Genomic DNA, 25,726 nt, shown 5'->3' with positions numbered 1-25,726 from the left:
CCTCTTGGAGGACTCGCGGAGCCCGAGGCAGCCAACCCGGCGAGGCCCCGCCCCGAACTCCCGCCCCGTCCGTTACCGCCAGAGCCCGGAGTACCCGGATGAGGGTGCGCCTTTGGGGTGGGAGGGGGCTTGTTGTGCAGCCGCGGCGGACGCTCTTGAGGTTACTGTTGGCGGGCGCCCGGGGGGGAGGGGGTGCTGCGCCTTCGGAGCTCGCCCGCCGGCCCCCCAGACTCTGCCCCTTCCTTTGCTTCCAAGAGCCTTCCAGAAAGAGGCCCCGAGAAGGGAGGGAGGCGAAAATGATTTATGCACCCCGGAGAGCCTTGCTTTCCCAACTCTCCCAGCTGTGCCCCCTCCCCCGGCGGCTTGTGTCTTCCTTGTCCCCCCAATGCTCGCCTCTCCCCTTGAGTTTAATTCTTCAGACTTTGAAGGGCCAGTGAGGTCATTTGTGTGGTGTCGCCCAGGCTGTACACATCAGCACACAAAAGCCGAATTCTCCAGTCAGGCCTGCAGGCCACCCCGTGTGGGACAGGTTCCTGAGGAGCCTCAGGGGAGACCACGTGGCGCTGTGGCATTTCAGGGAGGAGCCTAGCCGTGCTGGGCAGAAAGGGAAACTTGTTTACTCCAAGTTCCCCCCATGAAGTGCAGGCAGGAGACAGGCCCCTAGCCACACCCAGAGAGCCAAAACCCGGGATGAGGCGCCCCTGAGCCAGGCCGAAGCCAGGGGAGCTAAAATATAATGCCTTTGTGGTGTCCTGGGATTCCCGGCAAGCAGGGACTTTGCCTAATTTGGGAGAAAAACCCAGAATCCGAAGGCTGGACCTGGGGCGGGGGTTTAGTCCCTGAACAAGAGCTCTCTTTCCCAGAAGGAAGATGGGGTCATCACAGCTGACTGTCCTGGGTGTGCAGCCATGGCCAGTGAGGGCAAGTGGGGGGCAATTGTCCTAACTGCACCTCCCTAAATGAAGTCTGTGTAGGATGTGGAGGTACCCTGTGGATAACTTTGCTCCTGGGTGATGAGGTGGGCACCACTCGTGGGCATGCAGCTGGCCCTGTGCCCAGAATGGATTGATCTGCCTCGTGGCAGCCAAGTGCAGGCCTGAACCTTGGTCAGCCCCACACTCTTCTCCATCCTCAGCCCACGTACTAGAGTTTGGACTTGGATCGAAGTCTGGGCCAGCTCCCTAATGACTAGGGCGCTGGAAGGGTGACTGTGCCAGTCAGCGTCAAGTGCCTGCTTACCGCTGCAGGTGCTGCTGCCGCCCGAGGAGCAGCCAGCGTGTCATCCAGCCTCACGCCCTTCAGTGCAAAGGCTTGAACGCAGAGCCTGCCCACCATGGTGAGTCGATGGGGGGCCTGGAGGACAGGGCAGGGGAGAGACCCCATGGCCTTCAGTGAGTAGAGACAACTCAGCCATGGGCATGCTGGAGTTCTTATACCATGAGCCAGAGGTGCTGCTGCCTCCTGGGGTTCAGAGAGTCTAAAGGCCATTCAGCTGGGCTGTCTGAAAGTCTGCCTTCCTCTGTGTTCTGGAAGCCACTGGCCTCAGCCAGGCCTGGGGCCACAGCCTGTACATTTGGCTGCAGTGCCTCTGGTCCAGCCTGGCTCATGCATTTCAGTCACAACATGAATGGTCACTTGTTCTGGGATGGACACTGGACCACCCTGAGGAAAGACCGGACACCTCTTCTGAGCCTGGAGTGAGAATTCACGGTGCAGGAGACTTACCAGGCCTTTGGGCTTTGCCCGTAGGCTGCACTTAAACTGATCTCAACCAAATCAAGCCACTGTAAGTGCAGTGATGAGCTGAGCCGGCTCCCAACCACTTGTGCGTGTGACCTCTCTGCACCTCTTTTTCTGTAAATGAGCCAGACAGAGGCTTCCTGCTGGTGCCTGTGCAAGGCCCATCAGACCAGATTCCCAGGGCCCTTGCACAATGCCTGATTACCTCTTCTTTGCATCCCCTCAGGCCACGTGGCCCCTGAGTCCTCCTGGGCCCTGGTGTAGGGATTGTCCAGGGCGTGGCATGTCATCAGGCTGAGTAGAGCACAGTGTTAGAGCTTGGCCCTGCTCGACCCTGAGCTTGGAGTTGAAAGCAGCTCACATGCCTGTGGCCTCCGAGACCCACCAAACCCGTGACCTTCCTAGGACAAGACCTCTGCCACATCCACAGAAGGAGAGACAGAGAGGAAAGATCTTCCATCTGCTGGTTCGCTCTCTGAATGGCCACAGTGGCACATGCCAAGCTGGTCAGGAGCCAGGAGCTTCTTCCAGGTCTCTTACACAGGTGCAGAGTCCCAAGGTTTTGGGCAGTCCTCTATTGCTTTCCCAGGCCATAAACAGGGAGCTGGATGGGAAGTAGCGCAGCCAGGACATGAACTGGCACCCATATGGGATCTGGGTGCATGCTAGGCAAGGACGTTAGCCGCTAGGCAACCACACTGGGCCCAGAATTGAGCCATCCATGAGGTTGACACACCTGGCTGCTTGCTTGCAAAGTCACTTAACTATGTTTCAATTTCCTCAGTTGGTGAATTCGTCCTCTATGGGCTTATTAGGAAGATAAAATGAGACATTCTCGACAGGTTAGCCACATTCTGCAGCAGGTGACTTGGTCCAGGTCCCGACCAGACCCAAGGAAAGCCAGCAGGCAGGCATCAAGATCAAAGGAACCTGGGCCCGGCGGCGTGGCCTGGCGGCTAGGGTCCTCGCCTTGGGCGCCCCGGGGTCCCATATGGGCGCCGGTTCTGGTCCCGGCGGTTCCACTTCTCAACCAGCTCCCTGCTTGTGGCCTGGGAAGGCAGTTGAGGACGGCCCAAAGCCTTGGGACACTGCACCCGCGTGGGAGACCTGGAGGAGGTTCCTGGTTCCCGGCATCGGATCGGCGCAGCGCCGGCCCGTTGTGGCTCACTTGGGGACTGAAACATCGGATGGAGGATCTTCCTCTCTGTCTCTCCTCCTCTCTGTGTGTCCGGCTTTCCAATGATAATGAAATCTTTAAAAAAAAAAAAAAAGATCAAAGGAACCAAACAGCCACTGGCAGGCCACTTAGGAAGGGTGCCTTGCCACCCTTAGGCCACCAGGTGGCACTAGTAGCCCCACCCTCTGAGTCCCTGTTGGGTCCAGTCTTGCTGGCTCTTAAAGCCCAACCCACCACAGGGGTTCAAGTGACTCCACCTTTTCTGAGCCTGTTCCAAAAAGAGAGTAGTACCTTTTATTGAGCTCATACTGTATCACAGGCCTGTGCTTTATCCTACTAAATCCCCATTGCACAGAGGAAGAACTGAGCTCAGAACAACCGTGTGTCTTCCCTCCTACTCACAGCTAAGGAGCTAAGAGGAATGGCATTTGAACCCAGGCCCCTGCAACTGCAGGACCCAAGCTGGCACAGTGCTCACTTCTTCCTGTGCGTGCACACATAGACACTACATCAGCTCAGCTGCACCCAGCCACACTTCGCTGCAGCTCTCAGGCCAGCCTGCTCCAACCTCCCTCCTGAAGCTGGCCAGGGGCCAGGCTCCTCCTGCGTCTGCAGAGGCCCTGCCCTCTTCCTTCCTGCTTCTCACCAGTGTATCAGACTTGCTTCCTGGGGCCATCAGGATCTTTCGCACTCTGGGCCTGGGTTTATATCCCTCCTCCTCACCCCCTTTTGTCAATCTAACTCCTGCTTACTCCTGCACAGATTTCCGGAATCCTCTCTGGTTACCCTCCCCCCCCCCCCCCCCCGTGCTACCCCAGTGCACTCCACAATGGGTGGGAACAGTGTTGTGTTACTTTTTATAAGCAGTGCCCAGCTCCAGGCCTGACCCACCAAGCAGTTGGTTGTGGGGCATGCTCAGGCCCCCTCCCCATATCCCCCAAAACAGGAGCCACTACTTGAAGCTTCTCCTTTGACAGGAGAAAGTACTGAGCCCCAACTTGATTAAAATGTTTTAATATTTATTTTTATTAGAAAGGCAGATTTACAGAGAAAAAAACACAGAAAGATCTTCTATTTGCTGGTTCACTCCCCAAAGGGCTGCAATAGCCAGAGCTGAGCTGATCCAAAGCCAGGAGCTTCTTGTGGGTCTCCTACATGGGTTCAGGGACCCAATGCTTTGGACCATCCTCTGTTGCTTTCCCAGGCCACCAGCAGGGAGCTGGTTAAGAAGTGGAGCAGGTTAGGAAGTGGAACATGAATCTGCGCTCATATGAGATGCCAGTGCCTGAAGGACTAGCCAGTTGAGCCAACACTCCAGCCCCTAAAATGTTTTATAATAGAAGACTTCACTTCCCCTGGTTTCACTGAACCCATTGTTTCAGGATAAGCTGAAGCCATGCTGCAAAAACTCTTCATAAATTAAGCATAAGTGAGGAATAAAACTGAATAAAAATTTAACTGAAGAGAGCTTCCAGAAAAATCCACCTGATAAAGTGTGACCCAGCTCAAGGCACTGCTGTGTCCTTGAAGTTCCTGGGTGAATATGAAAGGGCAGGGAGAGGTGTCTGTCCCTGCCAACCTCACCCCTAACCTTCTCCCTGCTCCTCTCCTGCAGGCCTCCAAGAAGCTGGTGAACTCCGTGGCAGGCTGTGCCGATGATGCCCTTGCTGGCCTGGTGGCCTGCAACCCCAACCTGCAGCTTCTGCAGGGTCACCGTGTGGCCCTGCGTTCTGACCTAGACAGCCTCAAGGGCCGGGTGGCACTGCTGTCAGGTGGGGGCTCGGGTCATGAGCCTGCCCATGCAGGTGAGTACCCTGAAGTAAGGTGGGGGAAGCCAGACAGCAGATGCAGGCTGCTGGAAGAACCATAGGGCAAGCATCAGGTGCAGGACAGAGCCCAGGGCAGAGTCAGATGCCAGGGCCTCATCCTTACTCCCCCACTCCCTCAGGCTCTGTCCTAGAGTGGGTCACAGCATCTCCATGGACCTCCCTCTAGATTGGGCAGCATGGCTGTTTGCTCTCTGAGACCTGGCGACCCCATGGATTCCCCAGTTGTCCAGTCCCAGCTGACCCACTCCTTCATGACATCCTCACTGACTCTTCCAGCCTGAAGCCATGTCCTTTTGTGAATTCCTACCCTGATTCCTACAAACAGAACTTGTTTCTTGCTGGAGCCCAGGGTGTAAGACGTGCTTAACAGCCAGGGGAGGGCAGAGCCCAGGCCTTGCAGCGTGTATGCCCGTCCTTTGTCCCTGCAGCAAATCCATCATTTGTTCAACAAGCTTTAATGAGCCTACTCTGCCTGGCACTGAACTGGACCCGTGGATCTAATGTGTCCTACTCTGCGGAGATAGACAGGCTTAGGGAAAACCCAGTGACTGCAGACACCATCAGTGCCCTCCCAACATCCTCTCCCCATCTGTCTTCAGGTTTCATAGGGAAGGGGATGCTGACAGGAGTCATAGCTGGCGCTGTATTCACCTCCCCAGCCGTGGGCAGCATCCTGGCAGCTATCAGGGCTGTGGCCCAGGCTGGCACAGGTGAGACAGACACAGGGGGAAGAGGGGCATCTGCAGACGGGCACACAGGGGATGCAGCAGGGGTGGCACTGACGGGGCCCTGCCGGCTGCTTCCGCAGCTGGGACCCTCCTCATTGTGAAGAATTACACTGGGGACCGGCTCAACTTTGGCCTGGCCCGGGAGCAGGCCCGGGCCGAGGGCATCGCCGTGGAGATGGTGATCATTGGGGATGACAGCGCCTTCACCGTGCTGAAGAAGGCAGGCCGCCGGGGGCTCTGCGGCACCGTGCTCATCCACAAGGTGACACCCCACACCCCACCCCAGCCCGGACACTGCGGTCTCGGCCCTCCCAGCCTGGTCAGGGCCTTACCGGAACCCAGGGGCTTTCTAGCCACTCCCTCCCTCCAAGAGGCTGCTCCTCTCTATCCAGTGCTCCCAGACCCGGCTGGACCCCACCATCCCTCAGTTCCCCAAGCCCAGGAGATGGGTGTCCCCCACAATCTATTCCCTTCCCCATCCCCCATAGCCATGAGTCACCTTCTCCTGGCAACTTTTTTCTTTTTATGTTTATTTATTTATTTCAAAGACAGAATGACAGGCGAGATAGAGAACAGGGTCTTCTATTCACTGGTTCACTCCTCAAATAATGACCACAGTGGTCAAGATTGCGTCAGGCCAGAGCCAGCAAAACCTAGAGCTTCATCTGAGTCTCCCATGTGGGTGCCAAGGACCCCAGCATCTTCTGCTGATCTCCCAGGTGCTTTTAGCAGCTGGACAGGAAGCAGGGCAGCCGACACTGCAACCAGTGCTCTGAGGCGCCACAACACTGCCTCCCCTCCTGGCAATTGTCAAATGGCTTATAACACATGTTCTCAGCTCCTGCCCTCTCTGTCCCTGCCTTGTTCAGGGCTCAACTGTGCCTTCCCTGATGGCCACAGTTCCCTCCTCATTGCACTCTCCTGCACACCTCCTGCCTTCCTGCCTCGCAAGTCTGTTCCTTGCATTCCCTGCATTCCAGTTATCTTGTAAAAGTATGTGTCTGGGAGTTTCATCATGGTGCAACAGGTTAAGCCAGTGTCTGTATCACCAGCATCGATAGGTAACAGTCCTGGCTGCTCCATTTCCAATCCAGCTCCTTGTTGCTGCACTTGGGAAAGTAGCAGAAGATGACCAGAGTACTGGGGTCCCCGCCACCAATATGGAAGACCTAAATGAAGTTTTGGGCTCCTGGTTTCAGCCTAGTCCAGCTCTAACCATTTGGGGAGTGAACCTGCAGATGAACAACTCTCACTCACTGTCTAACTTACCTTTCAAATACATTAATAAAGTACGTTACTGACAAGGTCATTTGCCCACTGAATGTTCCTGGGTCCCTAGACTCAACCCAAGCTTCTTGGCCAGGCACCCTCCACTCTCTTGCCACATCTCCCTGACTCTAGCTTCATCCTCCATCCTCCCCACTAATCTTCCCCTCCTGCTCCATTATTGCCGTATCCCATGCTCACTGGATTGTAGCCCATCTCTTGTTTCTGCTATGGCTATGGCTGGAAGCTGCTTCCCCTGTGCTGGACTCCTGTAACCTGGCTCACAGCATTCTGTAGGAACCCAGCCCAGCCAGCTTTCCAGTCCTAAGTGGCCGGGAGCTCCTCCTTGTAGACTTCTGTGGTGGACTCCAACACTGCTTCCCCAGACTGGGACTTAGACACTTAGCAGCAGTTGGTTAGAGGGATGGCTAGATAATGGAGGTATAAGCAAAGTGAGCCAGGTTGTAGGAGAAGAAGGCACTAGGAATGGGAAAACTGACCACCAGCTTGCCCAGTGACACTGGCAAGTCAGGGCCCAACACCCCACTTGTCCAGTTCCTCTGGTTCCAAACACTAGAATTCTTGCAAATTCCAAGAACGTAGGTACATTTTGAACAGAACAAGTAGCCTCCTGCCCCAAATGTGATGACCCTTAATCCTCAGGGATTCCCTCCTCCTATCATGGAGACCATCCCTAGCCCATCTTTTAGCCCGTTTCTTACCAATCTCATCTCTGTGGCTACAGGTAGCTGGTGCCCTGGCTGAGGCAGGGGTGGGGCTGGAGGAGATCACCAAGCGGGTGAGAGAGGTCGCCAAGGCCATGGGTGAGTGTGGTACTCGGATGGCAAGGTCAGAGTAAGTGCGGGTTCCTGCTGGCTGCGTGAAGGGCTTTCCGGGTTATCCCACCAGGGGCTAGGGGAAGGTATATCTGGGGAAGCTCCCAGGGCCCAGTGGCCTTGGATACCACAGGTGGGCTTCTCTCTCCTTCCTAGAGCAAGAAATCAAGCCGCCCCACCCTTCCTACACCTACACAGCCTCCCTCTCGTGCCTCATTTTCCCCAGGTACCCTAGGGGTGAGCTTGTCTTCCTGTAGTGTCCCAGGCTCCAAACCCACCTTCGAGCTTGCAGCTGACGAGGTCGAGCTGGGCCTAGGTAAGTTTGTGAGCACCCTGTCCTGAGTGTACCTGGCCTCCTCCTTTGGGTTCTGCCTACCTCCCTGGCCCTGGCAGCCATCAGCCTTATGCCCTTAGCTCACCTGGAGTTGTCGCCCAGATGTTCTAAGTGGGCCAAGCTGCCTGATGTCCATCAGTTTTACCATCCACACCAGGATGCCAGCCTTGTTCCCACCTTTTCTCATGCCATCCTGGGGCTTCCAGGCAGAGAAACTTCCATATGCTCCAAAGTCCCATCCTGCTGGGGCCTCCCCATGGCTGCCTCTGCTTAGCTGCTTCCACTCCCTGGCTGTCTTTTCCTCCAAGCTATGAGCTTCTAGGCAGTAGGCAATGGGTATTTTTCATTATTCTCTCCATTCCTACTCACACCCATATCAGCAGCATCTTGCCTAGTGCTGAGTACCAAGTCCTTGATAAAAAAACATGGGGCACACATTGCCCTAGGCCTAAACAGGTCAGCAATGGCCATGTCTCTCCATAGGGATTCATGGGGAGGCTGGTGTGCGCCGGATAAAGGTAGGTGGACACCCTGCACTGGACCTGCCCAGGGCCTGCCCCAGGCCCAGGCTGCCCAGACACAGCTCACCTGGGGTCCTTCCAACAGATGGCAAGCACCAATGAGATTGTGAGGGTCATGCTCGACCACATGACAAGCACCTCCAATGCATCGCACGTGCCTTTGCAGTCAGGCAAGTGGCATCCCACCCCTCTTACAGCCCCGGGCAAGGGTTGCCCAGAAAGTCTGACCCAGGGTGTCATGGCTACCCGCAGGCTCCTCAGTGCTACTGATGGTCAACAATTTGGGCGGCCTGTCATTCCTGGAGCTGGGCATCATCGCCGATGCTGCCATCCGCTGTCTTGGTAAGCCCCATGCTGAGACAGGAACCCTCCAGCCACTTGAATTAGACATAAGGGAAGCAACTGGGGAGGATCTTGTGACGGCCCCTGAAGGAGGGCTGTGCTGTCTGACAAGCCCCAGGTCGAGACTGGATGCATCCTCTGCTGAGCACCTTAGGCCTCTATTGTCTTGTCCATGAGCTGGGGGCAATAATAATTCCTGCTTCAAGGGCTTGATGTGAGGTGCAGATGAGATTAAGCATAGCTAAGATAGTTAGCACAGTGCCTAGAACCTGTCCCTAAAGTGGAGACACCTCCAGGGAATGTGGTGATTTGGGGTATCTTGGGGTTGCCCTGAGAACAACCAGGCCATCTCCTACAGTCCTCAAGGCCCTGTTCCCAAAGTTGTTGTTTTTCCAACATACAAGTGCTTTGCCTGTGCCCAGGATAGGAGCAAGGGAGTTCCCAGCTGTCGCTCATGGACTTTTGTGCTCTGGTGTTGCAGAGGGCCGTGGGGTGAAGATCGCCAGGGCCCTAGTGGGCACCTTCATGTCAGCTCTGGAGATGCCCGGCGTTTCTCTCACCCTCCTGCTGGTGGATGAGCCTCTCCTGAAACTGATAGGTGAGGGTCATCCATGTGGGGAATTTGGTGTTGCCGTAAGGACCCTGGGGAGACTTAGAGGGACCAGGATGATCAGAGAGACATACCCCGTGAAGAGGCCCTTTCTGGCTTCCCCAGCCTAGAGAGAAGCTGGTGACAGGACCCTCCTCAGAGCTGCCTGGCCCTTCCCCAGACCCTCCCTCTATCTCACCACGGTCCCTGGCTGGCCAGCCATGTCTGAGAGTTACCTCACTGTGCCCAGATGCTGAGACCACCGCAGCAGCCTGGCCAAATGTAGCCAAGGTCTCTGTGACTGGGCAGAAGCGAAGCCGGGCAGCCCCTGTCGAGCCCCAGGAAGCCCCTGACTCCAATGCTGCAGGAGGTACTGGGTCCTGCTATTGGGAGGGCGCGAGCATCTTCAGTGGCCAAGAGGGTACAGGAGTGCACAGCGGGATGTGCAGAGCCCTGGCACTCACCTCACACAACATGCAAGTTTGTGAGAAGGGCCAGGCGGCCCTCTTGCCCACTGTCCTGTCTTTCCAGGCGCAACTTCCAAACAGATGAGCCTCGTGCTAGAACGGGTGTGCACTACCCTCCTGGGGCTAGAGGAACACCTGAATGCCCTGGACCGGGCTGCTGGCGATGGAGACTGTGGCACCACCCACAGCCGCGCTGCCAGAGGTTTGTGCCCAGGCACCAGTGGCGTCCAGAGAGGGACTGGGATGGCCTCCTGGGCCTTGGATTTTTGGTATTTCATGAAACAAAATGATTTCCAAAACATGCAGAATGTTGTCATGGGGTTGCCGACTGAATGAAGTCATTCACAAAACCCCTGCAGCTCCTCACCTGTTTGCCTAAAGAAAAGGAGTATGTTACACTACAGATGTAGGAGGCGACTATCTTACAATAAAACAAAACCTTCTACGGTGAGGACTAAATGTAGGCAGACTAGAAAAATGGTCATTCATTCAAGAAAATGTATTTTAGTGCCCACCAGGGCCAGGCTCTGCTTCTCAACCCTCGAGATAAAGCAGTAAATGAGGCAGGCTGAAATTCCAGTAAATCTCAGTGAACCACACTGGATGTTAGTGCAGAGAAGCCAGTGGGGAAGGGCAGGAAATAGGCAAGCAGGGTAGGAAGTGCCAGGTCGAGAGTGCTTAGGGCAGGCCTCACTCCTGAGTTATCCCCAACGTCCCTTCCCCAACCCTCTTCAAACTGCACAGTCAGTATGGGAAGGGAGCCTTGGGAGTGGCGTTCTGGTTCCAAGCCCTCATTTGTTCTGACTGGCATCACGTTGATGTGCTGGGGTTCAGGCAGAGGGAGCATCTCCAAACCTTCCCCATCCCTCTGCCTGCAGCAATCCAAGGGTGGCTGAAAGAGGGCCCTCTGCCTGCCAGCCCTGCTCAACTTCTTTCCAAGTTGTCTGTCCTGCTACTGGAGAAGATGGGAGGCTCATCCGGGGCAGTGAGTGTCAGCAGCAACCTCCTGGGGAGAGGGCTGACAGGGAGGGATCCTGCCAGGGCTGGGCCCAGGGCCCAGGCCAGCTCCATCCACATCCTTTGTGTTCTGGTCTTCCCCAGCTCTATGGCCTGTTCCTGACGCAGCTGCCCAGCCTCTCAAAGCCAAGACTGACCTCCCAGCCTGGTCTGCTGCCATGGATGCCGGCCTGGAGGCCATGCAAAAGTGAGCCAGGGCCCTGGGCTTCCCCCAGGCATGCACTGGAGGAGGTGGTTAGTGTCCCCACCCATAGTGATTGCCCAAAGTAAGCCTTGCCTGTTCTCGCTCCCTGCCAGGTATGGACAGGCTGCGCCAGGCGACCGGACAATGGTGTGTACTTGGTTGTTAGCCCCAACCCTCCCCCTTTTGTGCCCTCTATCACAGGGCCTCTCCTCAGCTCCCTGCTTCTTCACTCTCCAGCTGGATTCTCTGTGGGCAGCACGAAAGGAGTTCCAAGCCTGGAAGAACCCAGGGGCAAACCTAATCCAAGTGCTGACCAAAGCAGTTACGGTGAGTGAGGCTGGGCCCCACCACTTAGGGAGAGGGGCTTGGAGTCAGTAGGCTTGTATCTCCCTAAGACTGAGCAAGTGCCTGAACCCCAACTGCCTCCCCGATCAAGTGGAGATGAATGTCTGTGGGGCTAAGGAGATCTGTAGAGCCCAGCACAGTACCTAGACACAGGAAGGCCTCAGTACGCAACAGCTCTTTTCCTGCTAGTAGTGAGTGAGTGAGTGGTGGCATGATAGTACAGATGAAGGAGGCAGAAATGAGGGGGCCAGTGACCTGTGCTGGAACCTGCTACACTCATCACACACCCCCTCAGAGTGCGGAAGCTGCAGCTGAGGCCACCAAGAATATGGAAGCTGGAGCCGGAAGAGCCAGTTACATCAGCTCTGCGCGTCTGGAGCAGCCGGACCCCGGGGCCGTGGCAGCAGCTGCTATCCTCCGTGCCATCCTGGAGGTCTTGCAGAGCCAGGATGCATGATGTCCTCCTCGGCCTCAACTCCTCTCACAGTGGTGCCGAGGTGGCCACTGTCACCCTCCCAAGTCCAGCAGGAAATCCTCCGCCAAGCCTGCAGAACCGCACTGCAGCCAGCAAAATGGGCCAGGCACCTACCTCTCCAGCTCTGCCATTTCCCTCCCGCAGAAGGATGGAGTCCCTAAGTCCCCCTGCCCTGGGTGTGGGCTTCAGTGATAAGGCGTTTTCTTCCTCCTTGAGTTGAAGCACAGCCATTATATTGCAAAGGTAATTTGCCCTAAAACTCCAAAGCATTTTCAGTGAAGGGCCCTCTGCACCTGAATCTGAGAATTCAGATTCAATGTGGAGGAGAAAGCTAATAAACCATGTTGATGCCGTAAAGCTGCTGCTTTCTGTGAGGCCTGCCAGCAATGATCGTGACCTAGCTCCTACCAGGAAGTAAATCACCCACTGAGTTCCCAGATAGCAGGTTCTGCTCAGCTGGCTTTCCTGGGTTCTCCACTCCTGACCTCCTTCCCTTAGACACCTGACACATGTGAGAATGGCACAAAGGCTCCCAATTACAGATGCAGTGCTCCTTTGGGAATCGAATTTGGGACACCAGAAGGAAAGGAAATCATATTCCAAGGCTCAGTTACAGACCAGAAACTGCAGCCAAGCCAGCCCCCAGCTTCTTTTCTAGAGCAGTTACTGATGGTACCTGGTACATGGTGGACATGGCACAGTGCTCGGTGGCACCTCCTCTGTGTAGAAGGGTGGCAAAAGGCACAGGTCATGGACTCAGACCACATGCACATGATGGAGAATCCAGTTCTGCTTTAAACAGCTGTGAACTCAGGCGCACTCTGGCCTTGTGGAATCTCAAGTCAGAATGGTACTGATGTCACCAGAATGAAAGGCAATCATGACTCCATAAAGGTGCATCCCTAGGGTGGTCTGAGTGTTCATGCATTGGGGATGACTAGCACCAGTTGCCACGTACAGCTTATCACCCCATAGAGCTGCCCTCACCAGAGCCCCCTGCCCATCAGCCAGAGTGCAGGTTCTCGAGCACGGGGCAGTATCAACACTCAAATGTGCCCTTGCCCAGCACCTGAGGGGACTGGCCTGAGAGTGCACTTTGGATCTGAACTCTACCACTGCCTGACAGGGTAACCCCAGGCCAGTCACTTAGACTTGGATTTTAATTTATAGGTTTCTTCCTCACAAGATAAACAAGTGCTCAAAAGATAGTAACTATTTTTTAACAGAAATTATGTTTATAATATTTATTTTCATCTACTCAAAAGGTGGAGTGGGAGAAAGATTTTCCATCACTGGTTGACTCCTCAGGTGCTCCCAATAACCAGTTCCATGTTAATAATGAAGTCAGGAGCCAGGAACTCCAGTCTTCCCTGTGTGTGTCAAAGACCCACACACTCAAGGCATTTTCCACTGCTTTCCCAGGCACAGGAGTAGGGAATTGAAACGGATGGAGAGTAGCCAGGACTCAAACTGGCACTCCCATATGGGAAGCAGGTGTTACAAACAGCAGCTGGACTCACTGCACTGGAACACCCACCCCAGTCATTAGCTGTTCACACATCCACATTCATGAGACTCTCCTGTGATTCTATGTGGACAATCATGGAGCTTTTTTGTGCCTTTTGGTTAGCCTTCCCCTGGTTCTGTGAGGGGCAAGGCTATTCTGGGGCTCTTCCAGGTTGCCCCAGAGCTCATCTAACCATGATGTTATTTTGTCAGGGAAGGATTTTATTAGGGACTTAAAAAAAAAATTATTGGGAAAATAGATCTTCAGTAAGGAGAGACAGAAATCTTCGAACCACTGGTTCACTCCCCAGATGGCCACAATGGCCAGAGCTGAGCTGATCCAAAGCCAGGAGCTTCTTCCAGGTCTACCAGTTTGCCAGGCCATAAGCAGGGAGCTGGATGGGAAGTGAAGCAGCAGGGACATGAAGTAGCCAACCATATGGTATCCTGACACTTGGAGATGGATTAGCCACTAAGCCATTGTGCCTGGCCTGGGTTTTTTTGTTTGTTTGTTTTTTATAATGTTTACATAGTTGATTAATATGGAAAGGGTCAAGAGTTAGAGGAAAATGAATGAGATCATTGTTTTTACCTTTTTTTTTTTGTCTTCCTATATCTGGGGGAAGGAAGGAAGAAGGGGAGAAGCCATACCCAGCCTCCCAACTGCCTCTGAACCTTGGGATGGGAGACAGCAACCCAATGCTATCCCAGGGTCCCAGGAGCATATTCCAAGGGTCCTGCTCAAGTGGTTTTGGTAGTTCAATAGTTCTGAAATGCTGTCCATCTCACCACTCCAAATATGATGAAATCCATGATCCACTGGCTGACGTAGTCTACCTTAGAGTCTTTATTTGCCCAGATATTCACTGTCAGCTCTTGGATGGGGTAATTTGTTTTGTCCTCCATCCTGTTATGGTACCAGGTGTCCTCTGCAGGCTCCAATGGACTGCCATATCTCCTATGTGCAACTGGATATGCTGTCCAATGCTCCGTCTGAGCCACTAGGAAGCCCAGCTATGACACATGCACTCCACAGTCAGACCATGGAACTTTTGATTCTCCCCATAGTTGGAGTTCTGAGTCCAGCACTTCAGTTGGGGGGGATCCCCAAAGAGGTGATCCCAGACCTGATTCTTGTGTGCTTGCCAATATAGGGTCCGGCTCAGTCCATCACCCATATCAGCCTACTGGGTCAGTTTTGTCTCTAGCCCTGTCTCCTACGCAAACCAATGGGTGTTGGAGCCCAGCCCAGTCCTGCCCATCACACACTCAGCCTTCATGTAAACCAGCGGGAGCTGCAACCCAGTCAGAGCGACCCACAATAACCCCCCCCACCAGGCCCGCCCCCTGCCCTGATTGCTGTGCTTGCCAGTATGCAGCAGACTGGTCCAGTCTTTCCCACATCCCATTCAACTCTCATACATACCAGTAAGCATTGAAACCTAGTTCAACGTGACCAGTCCCTCTATCCAGCCCACACTCATGCTGGTGAGTGCCACTCTAGCCATGCCCACCACAAGCCCTGGTTCTCATGCTTACCTGTGGGAGTGGCAACCCAAGAGAAGTGCCCAGTTTCCCTATGGTCCCACTCCCAAATCTTGCACTCTTCAGGTGGTTCTGTAGTTTAGCTTGATAGAATTTTCCACCTGTGACAGTGCCTGCCAGCTGATGGTGTGGCAAAACCCAACCAACCTGCACCCACTTTGGCTTATGCATGCACCAGTGGGTACAATCAGCCCAACCTGGATTTCCCCCTAACCCAGCTCACATGCAGGCCAACAGGTTTTATAGCCCTGCCCCCAATTCCAGCTCTCACACTCACCAATACGAGTAGTGGTCCAGCAGGGGAGCATCCCCCACAACCCCTCTGCCAGGCTCGCACCCCTCCCCTTGGGTCTCACGTGTGCTGATTGGATGCTGCAGTCCAGTCTGGCATGTCTTGCTTCACCTTGGCATTTGCCAGTGGGCACTGTGGTCTGGCCCAGCCCACTCCCAGTTCCAGCTCACACTGGTGGAGGCTACAGCCTAATCCAGGCTAGCCAACCCATCCTGGAGCTTTTTCATTCATGGTGAAGTGATGTGATATTGGGAAGTGGGGCCTTTGAGAAAAATAAGGTGGTGAGGATGGAGCCTCCATGAATGGATTAGCATTCCTAAAGGGGCCCTGGAGAGGGCTCATGCACTCTATCTCGACTAAGGTTGAGTGGGAAGTCTGGGGAAGGTGCTCTCATCGGCCTCCAGAACCGTGACACATGCTTGTTGTTTACACCCCCCTAGTCTATGGTGGCTTCTGCTCTAGCATCACCAGTGGGTTAAGGCAGCTCTGACTCTACACCTTTGGTGAACATCACGCTTCATAAACAAGTGAGATACCTAACCATCTGGAAAGGGGGGAGCCAATCATGTGACCTAGGAGCCCAGCCCCTCTCCCAGCAATGCTGTAGGCTTCCTCCGTGAGGCAGCTCAACATCTGACAGTGTGCTACCCAATCTCTCCCTCAGAGCTGGCAGACGCAAACCTCAGGCCTCATCCGTCTTGTCTGCTAAGCAACTGAAACCTGGAGGTGGCAAGGCTTGATTTTTTATTTTATTTTATTTATCTGTTAAAGAAACAGAGCCCCCATCCTCTAGTTCACACTTGGGATGCCCACAGCAGCTGCGCGGCCAAAGCCAGGAAGCCCAGAACACAGTGCTTGTCTCCCGTGTGAACCATAATACTGTGGCCTCCGGCAGAATGGAGGCAGTTTAACCAGTGTCTTAACCATGAGGTCAGGTGCAGGCTTGTCAAGGCTGACTCGGAGAAGGCAAGAAAAGCAACAGCGCGAGAGAGGGGCAAGACTTCTCCCTCCCCACCCGTTTCTCCCTAGCAAAGGAACAAAACTCCTACTCTGGCATCACTCAGGAGACTGGGGTAAGCAATGTAAGTGACTGTTGTGGGGGCAGGGCAGCACCTTGGTGCTCAGCAAGGGACGTATGTGGAAGGGGCTCCTGGGGCCTGCTTGGGGACACAGCACCGCAGTGCTGGCCTTGGTTTCATGGTGAGCAGGAGCGGGGAGCACAGCTGGTCTTGGACCCCGGCAGGCAGAAACGCCCTGGCCTAATGAGGGGCTCTGCCACTTGGCACTACCGGAACACCTGGGGACAGGTCGTTCTGTCCTTGGAGAGCAGGTTACCAGGGTTCGTAGGACTGCCTGACGGTGACAGGCACATACGTCACAGGAAAAGGCCGGGATCCAGGTCCCAGCTGTAGCAGCAGCTGGAAGAGGTACAGCCACACAGGCACACACACAGAGATCAGAGTGCAATGATGCGGACCAGCAGCTCCAAGTTTCTAGCTCCTCCACTTCACCCCTGCTGAAGCTGTTTTCTGCCACCCTCTGTCCCTTCTTTAGTGGCTTCTGCCCAACCTTATATCCAGGTGAGCTGGCTGGGGACACCAGAGCAGATAAAGCTGCTTCTTGGGCAGCTGGACTAAAGTGCATACCTTCGAGGGGAAGGCTGACCTCCCTCAGCTTCTACGTCATGGACTGCACTTGACTCCCAGCTTTTGTGAGCTGTCGGGATTGCCTACCCCAACCCCAGGAGCCTAAAGGGGCAGTTGCCTAACTTCACACAGAGCAGATGCAGCATGATCAACCAAGGCAAGGAGGATCTGGTGGAAACAGAGGACCTCAGAAGTTCATAACAAGAAGCCAAAGCCTTCAATAAAAGCGGGTGGGCAGCATGTGGCTGGAGACGGCAGACCTGATCCCCAGGCAAGAAGTTGGGACCAGCACCCAAAGAAAGTATGTTGCCCCAGGAGTAGCAGCGCTTCTGAGAAGAGTGCAGACTGTACCACCAACTGCTTCTGAAGCCCCTTCCCGCTTCAGTACCCATTGTGCAGCAGGGGCTGGAAAGACAGATTCATGGGGTTAATGACACATCGGAACAGTCCCAGACCCACAGGGGTCTCACCAGGCCTGAGCTGTTCAGATAGAGTCCAACCCACGGGGTAATCTTCACCCAGCCACCAGATTTCTCAGGGAGCCCCCAAAGCCCCCAAGCCTGATATGCCCCCTACCCTGGCCCTGGTCCCTACATCCTGTCAGACACTCAATGGTCAGGAAGAGCAGGTCCTACTTGGAGCACTCACTCCTGTGGACTAACTGTGAACAGCACACCTCACCTCATGCTCCAGCATGCACTCAGGGCACATGAGGTCACACCTCACCCCACAGAGCCACTGGGCTGGAGAGGGGGCTGAGGTTCCTGATGGACAGCCCTTAGCAGCCCCTGCATGTGCTGGGACACTAGTGTTTGACTAAATGTTCCCCATCCCCTTCGAGCCACTTAGTGTCCCCTTGCTACTGTGTCTGTCTTCTCGGCGAAGTCTAGGACTCTCCTGGGTGACAGTGTCAAAGCCTGGAGTAGGGGACAGTATGCCGTACCTGCCTGTCAGTCAGGATCCCTGGTTCTGGGCGCTTCCAAGATGAAGCCAGAAGGACATACAGCACCAGAAGCCCGAAGGCCAGCACCAGCAGCCCGGTGCTATTGGCAAAGACAGCCTCGGAGGGCAGGCTGGAGTAGGGCTTGGTAGCATTATTCCTGCAGATGACAAGACAATGTAAGCCCTAGAAGGACTTTCCCACTTATTCTTTCCCAGTGGAAGATCTGAGGCTACTAAGAGAGGGTAGAAAAATCTCCCTGCGACCACCTGGGACCCAGATGTGAGTACACCAAGTGTCTGCCACCATAACAGACACTAAGTACAGTTTCTCACCTAGGAGGAAACTGAAGCTCAAAGCAGGGAAATACACTGGCCAAAAGTTACATAACTGGTCAATGGTGCAGCCAAGATCTGTACCCGCATTTGACTGTAAATCTTACTTGCTTCTCACTGCGCTCCACGGCTTCAGAAATCACAGACAGAAGTGGTTGGCATTAGTCTCTGGAGTTGTCTGCCCAATTCATACCCCAGCTCTGGTGTCCTTAGGGAATTTACCGAACCTCTCTCTGCCTCAGTTCTCTCATTTGGAAGTGGCAATGACAGCACCATAAGGCCTATAAGGTAGCTGAAAGGATTAAATCTGAGGTGCTTAAGGCAGTTTCTGACCAATGGTAGGTACTGATAATAAACCAACCTGATAATAAATATTTGCCAACCAATTCAGCAATGTCAGCCCAAAGGAAGATCAGCTCTGTAACCTTCCAGATCAGGAAAGCCCTTAGGCAGGCTCCATGCTCATGGGGTGTACTTTTTGAAGACCCCATTCCCTCCCCCTTAGAGGTGGGGGCCCCATCACACTTACAAACTGAAGATAAGTTTCTCATTAATGCCAGAAATAACCGAAGCAATAGACAGTGCAAGGATGGCGGCTCCGAAGAACACATGGATGGGTTTCAGGAGGCTCCGCACCCACAGGGATGCCCAGGGCAGGAGGAAGATGGCAAACCCCAGGGCCCACTGCGGACACAGGAAAGATGGCATATAACTGAACTGGGTGACCAAAGGCCCACAGCTCACTCCACCCCACCAGCACCTCCCATCCATCACCATCCCTTGGCCCTGCTTTCTTAACTTAAACATCTTCCACCAGGGATTGCCCACCATCCCACCCAGCTTCTACCTGTGAATTGTTTCTACACAAGCAGCAAGAATATTAGTGTGGGGCTCAGGGGCAAAAAGGTCACTAAGTCGATAAGATGGCAACTAACAGTCCAGGTCACTAGTGGGCAAGATGGCGGCCAAGGACAGAGCCCTGGGCGTGAACCAGGGCAGGAGTCATGTAGCTCCAAGGAAATATTGATTAACCAGGGCCATCTCGCTCACCTACCCCTGGCCTATGGGAGGTGGCTTCCACAGTCATTCTCCTAGTAATTGGCTCCTAGTTTCTCCCCTCCTGGGATTCCCGAAATTCCCGGCCTGAGGCTATCCCTTACCCTATATAAGAAATTGAATTTCCCCAATAAATTGGAACTGCTTAGACAGAATCCCTGTCCGTCTGTTTGTCTCTCGCAGGCCGGGAGGCTGGGTGGCGGGCAGCAGGCTCATCCCCTCCAGCAACTGGGTACTAAAAGAATCTGTGGGGGAGACCCCGCATATTAGAGGAACTGCTGAACCACAATCCCGCTCCCCAAGTTAACGCAATGGTCCTTGTTTCTCTTTGCTTCCTCCCAGCCCTTGCTCATAAAACCTTTCATTGGTATAGGGCTGACCTCAGAATATAGAAACCACTTCTAGAATTGGTTTGGTTCAGAGTTTGGAGTGGGAAGTGGACAAGAAGTGGTTCATGAACATTAATGTAGGACGTGCTATGACAAAGCCCAGAGGGCTCCAAAATGACAGATGTGTGAGGGGCAAAATCAACAGAGGAAAACTGGGGAGTCAGCCACCTCCTTCAGCCCTTCCAACTGCCAAGTTAGAGGGGAGAGTCTGTGAGACCCTCTCGCCTCAGGGAAGACCTAACCAGGGAGCCCCTGGCTGTTCAGCCCAGCAGTAGAGATCTAGGGAAGGTGTGGGGAGAAGACCCACCTGGGAGGCAAAGAGGATGACAGTGGTGATGCCCAGCCAGCTGTGCAGGGAGTAGAGGTGGGCGATATTTCCGTGGCTGTGAAACCGAAAGACAGCAACCAGGCCCACAACCGTGAAGATGAAGGCCAACAGGTGCAGGCCTGCATGGAGGGATTTCCAGGGTAGCTTTGGCCCCACCCAGGACTGGGGCAGGCGGTACACCAGCGACGCTGCGGGGGAGAACAGTCCAAGAGCTCAGCCACATCAGGGGAATTGTGGATCTGTCCCCCATCCAACCTCTCCAAGAGGGAAGAAGTGCTAGCACATTTCAGTCATCGCCTCGGCATCTTCTACTCTCCCATCACACGGGGCAGTCAGCCATGAGAGAAGAGAGAAGGCAGGGGCAGGTATCCCAGAAGCTGCCACTTTATCATGATCATAAAGGTAGCTTGTGGGGCCAGCACAGTGGCACTGCACATTAATCTTGTGCCTGTAGCACCAACGTGGGAAATCCAGAGGAAACACGGGCCTTGGATCGGCTCAGCTCCAGCCTTTGTGGCCATTTGGGGAGTGAATCAGCAAACAGAAAACCTCTCTCTCCGACTCTCTGTGTAGAATCTCTGACTCTCTGTGGAAAATCTGCCTTTCAAATAAAAATAAGTATTTCTTAAACAAAAGGAGGGGGATGGGCCCGGCGGCTCCACTTCCCATCCAGCTCCCTGCTTGTGGTCTGGGAAAGCAGTCGAGGACGGCCCAAAGCCTTGGGACCCTGCACCTGCGTGGGAGACCTGGAAGAGGTTCCAGGTTCCCAGCTTCGCATCGGCGCGCACCAGCCCATTGCGGCTCACTTGGGGAGTGAATCATCGGATGGAAGATCTTCCCCTCTGTCTCGCCTCCTCTCTGTATATCTGACTTTGTAATAAAAAATAATAAAATCTTTTTAAAAAAATTAAAAAAAAAAACAAAAGGAGGGGGAGCTTGTAAGCAGTTTGCAGACCCCAAAACACTGTCACATTCAGTATGTTTCATCAAACTGAATTCTCACAACTAAGGTTAGTGATCAGGCACACAGGCAGAAAGGTCTGATAAACTAGGTTCAAATCCAGGCTCTGCCTCTTGCCCATTTGGCTTTTCCTTTCTAAGTTTCAGTTTCCTCACCTGTAAAATGGGGTAACAATAGAGCACACTGCACAAGCTAGTTATAACAACAAAATGGAATGATGTATGTGAAGCGAAAGGATAAGCTGCTATCATCAATGGCATCAGTGAGGCTCACCTAGGCCTCAAGGCACAGAGTTGAATGCACAGGGCGAAGTCAGACCCTGGAAGAGGAAGTGAACCCCGCATTTGGATGAACGACAGCTCGCAGGTCACAGTTAGCCCACTGCCTAGTCTTGTGGAACGTTACCAGAACATTACCAGAACACAGTAAACACACAGGCCACACTCACGTCTATCTGCTCTCATGATACAATTACAGAGTCGAGTGGCTGCAACAGGTCACATGGGGCTGACAAAGGCTAGAATATTCACTGTCTGGCCCTTTACAGGAAAAGTTTGCCAACCCCTTCCCTAGAGCACCTGTGCCCTGCTGAGACGCCCCTGCTTTCTCACATCTCCCCACAGATGACAGCTGGGTCCATTCCCGTAACACTAAACCTAACAGTGATAGAGGTCAGATGTCGGGAGGGAACGTACTCCAGCCAAGGCCACACCTCCCAGGCCAACCTGTTACTTACCAGCTCCGTAGAGTACCACCATGCCAGTGACCATGAGCACTGGGTGCCAGTTGAACATGGAGATGCTGCCATCCCAGGCAAAGCCTCCGCGCCAGTACTGCATCCAGTAGACAGTGAAGAGGACACACATGGAACCCAGTGAGCCCAGCACCAGGCAGGTCACATAAAACCAGCCTGAAGCCATTCTGATCGAGCACTCCTAGAAAAAGCAGATGAAGTCACTGGTCCCCTCTGGCTTGGGGGGGCAACCCAAATAGTAGCTGCAAGAATCACACTGGCCTGGCTCAGGGCTCGTGGGAGGAATTTCACTGCTTCAGTCCCCACCAGCAGCCTGAGCACAGCTCCCAGGAGCCATAGCTCCAGGAGCCTCCTCCCCAACTTTTTTTTAAGAGCTGGGTGGGCCTGATCTCTGGTTACAGAGAAATTAGTGCATGTGGCAATGCACACAGCAGCCAACTTGGGGCTGTGACTGGCCTTGGAGAGGGCCTTTTCTGCTGTGGTTAGAAGCGCAGACTCTGGGATGACCCTCCCCTAGTACAGAAGCAGAATATAAAGCATTTTATTCTCCTCTAGAAAAAGAAGGACTAGGAATCAAAACCCAGGTTAGTGGGCCGGCACTGTGGTACAGCACACTAAGCTGCCACATCTGACACTGGCATCCCACATGTGCTCCTCTTCAGAGCCAGCTCCATGCTAATGCACCTTGGAAACAGAGACTAGCCCAAGCACCTGGGCCCCTGGATCCACATGGCTCCTGGCTTCAGCCTAACCCAGTCCTGGCCATGCAGTCATTTGGGAGAGTAAACCAGCATATGAAAGATCCTCTCTCCACCTCTGCCTGCCTCTCTCTCTCTCTCTCTCTAACTCTTCCTTTCAAATAAGTAAATATTTTTTTTAAAACTCCAGGTTAGCGCACACAAATGCCCAGAGTAGGCAGGTTAAAACTCCCAGTCAGAACGGGGAAAGCTCACTAAAGATTGAGTAGATTTGTTCAAAACACTGGGTACTGGAAGCATTTCAGGTTTTAGAATTTTTCAGATTTTTAAATATGTGCACGTTGTCTGCATGATGTATTGGTAGTCAAAAAAGCAGTAATGCATTTCCAGATTACACTCTTGGGTTCACCAGGAAGATGGCCTTCAGGTGCTCACGTCTGCAGCAAAGTGTTTTCTCCCCAGACACTGAGCCCTGGGGAAGCAATTCACACTGGGAAGGTGAGATGAGGTCTTCACGCCTGACTCCCCGTGTCCCAGCCCCTGAACCTGGTGGTACCCCGCAGCTGTCACAGTCCCTTCTCACACTTCTGCTTTCTCTGGGGAAAGTCCAAGAGAGGCAAGAGGAAGCAAGAACTCATGGTCTAGAAGGCAAGAGGTTTATTTTGAGATTTCCATATGCACTGGTTAACTCAAAAACCCGCCCTGCCCCAGTTGCTCACTAAAGGCCAGGCTAACAGGCAAAGTCACAGGACTAGGCCTCCTTCCAGCTCTGTGCAGGCAGCACGGGTCCAGGCCTTGAGGCCGTCACCCCATCCCCTGGACCCATACCAAGAAGGCAACCACACGGCCTGCAGCAACTGAACCAGCTGACAGAGACACAAACCAGCTAGTAACTCCCAAGGAGAGAGAACACCTGATTCCTCACCTTCAGCCCCAGTACAACTTGACAAGGTGTTGGACTGGGCGCTACTTACACACTGGGCACCTGGGGGAAATCACCTAGTGTTCGTAGCACTCACAGTTCTCACCTGAAAGAAAGGCAGAACAACAATAAGAATACTCTGTATCACTGAACACTAGAACCTTACACACACACCATTCCCTTCTTTGCCAACTCTACGAGGACTGTCATGCCCAACTCGCCCCTGAGGACATCAGGACACAAAGACCTTTAGTCGTTAGAACGAGGACTCAACAAGTAGGTTGGGAGTTTCCAATTCCTGTCTGCTTGGCTTCAAGGCCTTTGCTTTTTTTCTCTTATCCGCAAGTTCTCAGAAGATCAAGCGAAAAAGTGGATCAGAGAACATTCTAGAAGTCAAGTATTCTAACTCTTCTTAGTTACTGCTGCCATGGAACTTTGCTGTAACTCCAACAAAATCCTGAAGCTTGTGGTTGCTGTGCCTGCCCTGGACTCTCAGTCACCCTGATCACATGCCAGCTCATCCTTGCCCGTACAGGTGTTCACCTAACCAGGAACAGATGCTGGGTTCTCACCAGGTGCTCCAAGCTACAGTCATCTCCACAGGAAGGTGTGAAGGCTAGGGGCAGGGATGGGGAGGGTGGTCAGCTAAATATGAGTTTCACTGAGTCTAGCGGCTTCCTTAAAACTTTGTGACTCAACTATTGAGTTCTGAGATGTACCACTGAGTCCTAGCACTGCCCTCTCAGTTCCCACAAGCTCAGAGAAAGTCTCTGGTCATTAAATATTCAGCTAAAACCCTCTCCACCCAAGGTGAAATAAGTCAGCATGCAGGAACTCCTGGTTGGAAACAAGTCCCATGCAGCCAACATCTGCTTCCATAACTTCTATCTTCCCAAATAGAAGTGGGTAGGTTGGGGTAGGGGGACATGCGGATTTCATGTGAAGATATTGTTGAAATGCCCACAACTCAAAAATGCCTGATTCAAGTCCTGGCAACTCTGAACTTCATATCCAGCTTCCAGTTAATGCACTGGGGAGACAGTAGAGGACAGCCCAAAGCCTTGGGACCCTGTGCCTGTTGGGAGACCTAGAAGAGGAAGCTCCTGGCTTTGGATCAACTCAACTCCAGCCACTGTGGCTGCTTGGGGAGTTGAACCAGTGGATGGAGGATCCTTTTCTCCGTCTCTCCTCTCTGTGGATCTGACTTTACAACAAAAATAAATAAAATAATAATAGTCTTTTAAAAATGCAATGAGAGCCCCACATTGCAGGTTAGGCTACTGCTTGTAAGGCCAGTAGCATATAGTAGCGGGCCAGGTTCAAGTTTCAGCTGCTGCGTCTGATCCAGCTTTCTATTAATGCACACTCAAGGACCTGGGCCTCCACCACTCAGGCGGAAGACATGAATGTAGTTCCAGACTCCGAGCTTCTGCCAGTTGCAGCTTTTTGGGGGCGTGAATCAGCAAATGGAAGCTTTTCCTAGCATTCTCTCCCTGATGATCTGCCTTTCAAATAATTTTTTTTAATTCAACAATCCAGACTTGGGGCTCAAGTCTTATATCCTTATCTTACAGGTAAAATACTGGGAAACACATGTGGCATAGCAAGTGAAGACACGGTTTGCATCACTGGCATCCCACATGGACATGGTTTCATGTCCTGGATGTTCCACACCGGATCCAGCTCCCTGCCGATGGCCTGGGAAAATCAGCAGATGCTCCAAGAGTTTAAGTTCCTGCCACGCACAGAGACCTGGGTGGAGATGCCAGCTTCAGCCTGGCCCAGTGCTGGTGGGTGCAGCCAGAGGAGGGGAGAGCTCTCTGTCATTCTCTCAAGTGGGTAAAATAAAAAGTCGTTTAAAAGAAACAAAAATCAATCAAGAATCCCAAGGCCCTGACAAGAGAAGAGATTTGACCAAGAAGAGCGGCAGAGTTGGTGCAGGAATTGAGTCCACTCATGTTCCCAAAGGTGGACAATGCGAAGTCAGGGCTCAGAAGTGAAAGCCCAAGAGTCCAACAGGAGGTAGGCAAGCATGAGCATGGGTACAGACCTGTCTCGGACCGGGCTCAGGTTTTCAAAGACTGGGTCCGGCCACTTGGGGGATCTGGCTGGGTGCTTGGTATCCCCTACACCTCCGAGGAAAACTGGGCAAAGGGGCTCCTCTTGCACCCTGAGCCTTCTGAAGGGGCTTGTGTGCCTTTACAACCACCACCTGTGGAAGGAAGAGCGCCGAGAGACCAACGTTCAATTCCCCAAACACCAAAAGTGAGGCTGAGCCAGGGGATCGGGACAGTGCGAAGCGAGGCAGCAGCGGAGTTTCAGCATTCCAACGAACCCAGGTCCATGTAGTCCCAGCCCGAGCTCCTCCTCACCCCTACCCTCACTGGGACACCACAGGGCCAGGGTCTTCTGAATCCCGCCTCTCGCCACCGGAGCCGCAGCTCCTGAAGCTCCGAAGAGAACTGTCACCGCCGCCGCCTCCCTCTCTTTATAGATTGGCAGCA

General features: G+C 53.6%; 2 protein-coding genes and 1 long non-coding RNA gene across 5 annotated transcripts; 1 reads left to right on the top strand and 2 right to left on the bottom strand.

Moving 5' to 3' along the window:
• Nucleotides 1-15: 15 nt before the first annotated feature.
• Nucleotides 16-12,149, top strand: TKFC (triokinase and FMN cyclase). The gene is given in 19 exon segments (XM_004599333.4): nucleotides 16-104; nucleotides 1,248-1,336; nucleotides 4,533-4,722; nucleotides 5,346-5,456; nucleotides 5,555-5,736; nucleotides 7,486-7,564; nucleotides 7,803-7,892; nucleotides 8,394-8,428; nucleotides 8,517-8,601; nucleotides 8,684-8,773; nucleotides 9,255-9,371; nucleotides 9,613-9,732; nucleotides 9,894-10,031; nucleotides 10,708-10,814; nucleotides 10,931-10,949; nucleotides 10,952-11,033; nucleotides 11,144-11,177; nucleotides 11,268-11,357; nucleotides 11,671-12,149. Coding segments are annotated over 18 exon segments (1,734 nt in total). The 5' UTR covers nucleotides 16-104; nucleotides 1,248-1,333; the 3' UTR covers nucleotides 11,833-12,149.
• A 4,319-nt stretch (nucleotides 12,150-16,468) lies between these two features.
• On the bottom strand, nucleotides 16,469-22,187 carry LOC101522770 (lysosomal membrane ascorbate-dependent ferrireductase CYB561A3). Of its 3 annotated transcripts, XR_009245277.1 has the most exons (6): nucleotides 21,585-22,183; nucleotides 19,867-20,075; nucleotides 18,644-18,798; nucleotides 17,783-17,939; nucleotides 16,840-17,244; nucleotides 16,473-16,611 (listed from the first exon to the last, which is right to left on the bottom strand). XR_009245277.1 is itself a non-coding variant. In XM_036495229.2 (5 exons), the coding sequence occupies exons 1-5, from the start codon at nucleotides 21,766-21,768 to the stop codon at nucleotides 16,525-16,527; spliced, it is 792 nt and encodes a 263-aa protein (XP_036351122.2). In that variant the 5' UTR covers nucleotides 21,769-22,187; the 3' UTR covers nucleotides 16,469-16,524. The 3 variants fall into 3 exon arrangements, 2 of the variants coding, with proteins under 2 accessions (XP_036351122.2, XP_058518953.1); XM_036495229.2 differs by lacking the exon at nucleotides 16,840-17,244 and having other exon boundaries at nucleotides 16,469-16,611; nucleotides 21,585-22,187; XM_058662970.1 differs by having other exon boundaries at nucleotides 16,469-17,244.
• Nucleotides 22,188-22,259: 72 nt separating this feature from the next.
• On the bottom strand, nucleotides 22,260-25,687 carry LOC131480162 (uncharacterized). The gene is made up of 3 exons (XR_009245276.1): nucleotides 25,601-25,687; nucleotides 25,273-25,434; nucleotides 22,260-23,328 (listed from the first exon to the last, which is right to left on the bottom strand). It is a non-coding gene; the product is annotated as an uncharacterized LOC131480162 (long non-coding RNA).
• Between the last annotated feature and the right edge of the window lie 39 nt (nucleotides 25,688-25,726).

Source organism: Ochotona princeps, chromosome 4 (assembly GCF_030435755.1).
Source record: "Ochotona princeps isolate mOchPri1 chromosome 4, mOchPri1.hap1, whole genome shotgun sequence".
Lineage (NCBI taxonomy): Eukaryota > Metazoa > Chordata > Mammalia > Lagomorpha > Ochotonidae > Ochotona > Ochotona princeps.
Note: the sequence above shows the minus strand (reverse complement) of the source record. Positions and strands in the feature narration are given on the sequence as shown.

What these genes read in the sequence shown, in the direction of transcription:
- LOC101522770 (XM_036495229.2), bottom strand. Translation starts at nt 21,768, where the DNA reads ATGGCTTCAGGCTGGTTTTATGTGACCTGCCTGGTGCTGGGCTCACTG. An exon ending in GGTGGTACTCTACGGAGCTG is followed by an intron (nt 20,076 to 21,584) that starts GTAAGTAACAGG and finishes TCTCCCCCGCAG; the next exon opens with CGTCGCTGGTGTACCGCCTG. An exon ending in GGATCCTGACTGACAGGCAG is followed by an intron (nt 16,612 to 17,782) that starts GTACGGCATACT and finishes TACCTCTTCCAG; the next exon opens with CTGCTGCTACAGCTGGGACC.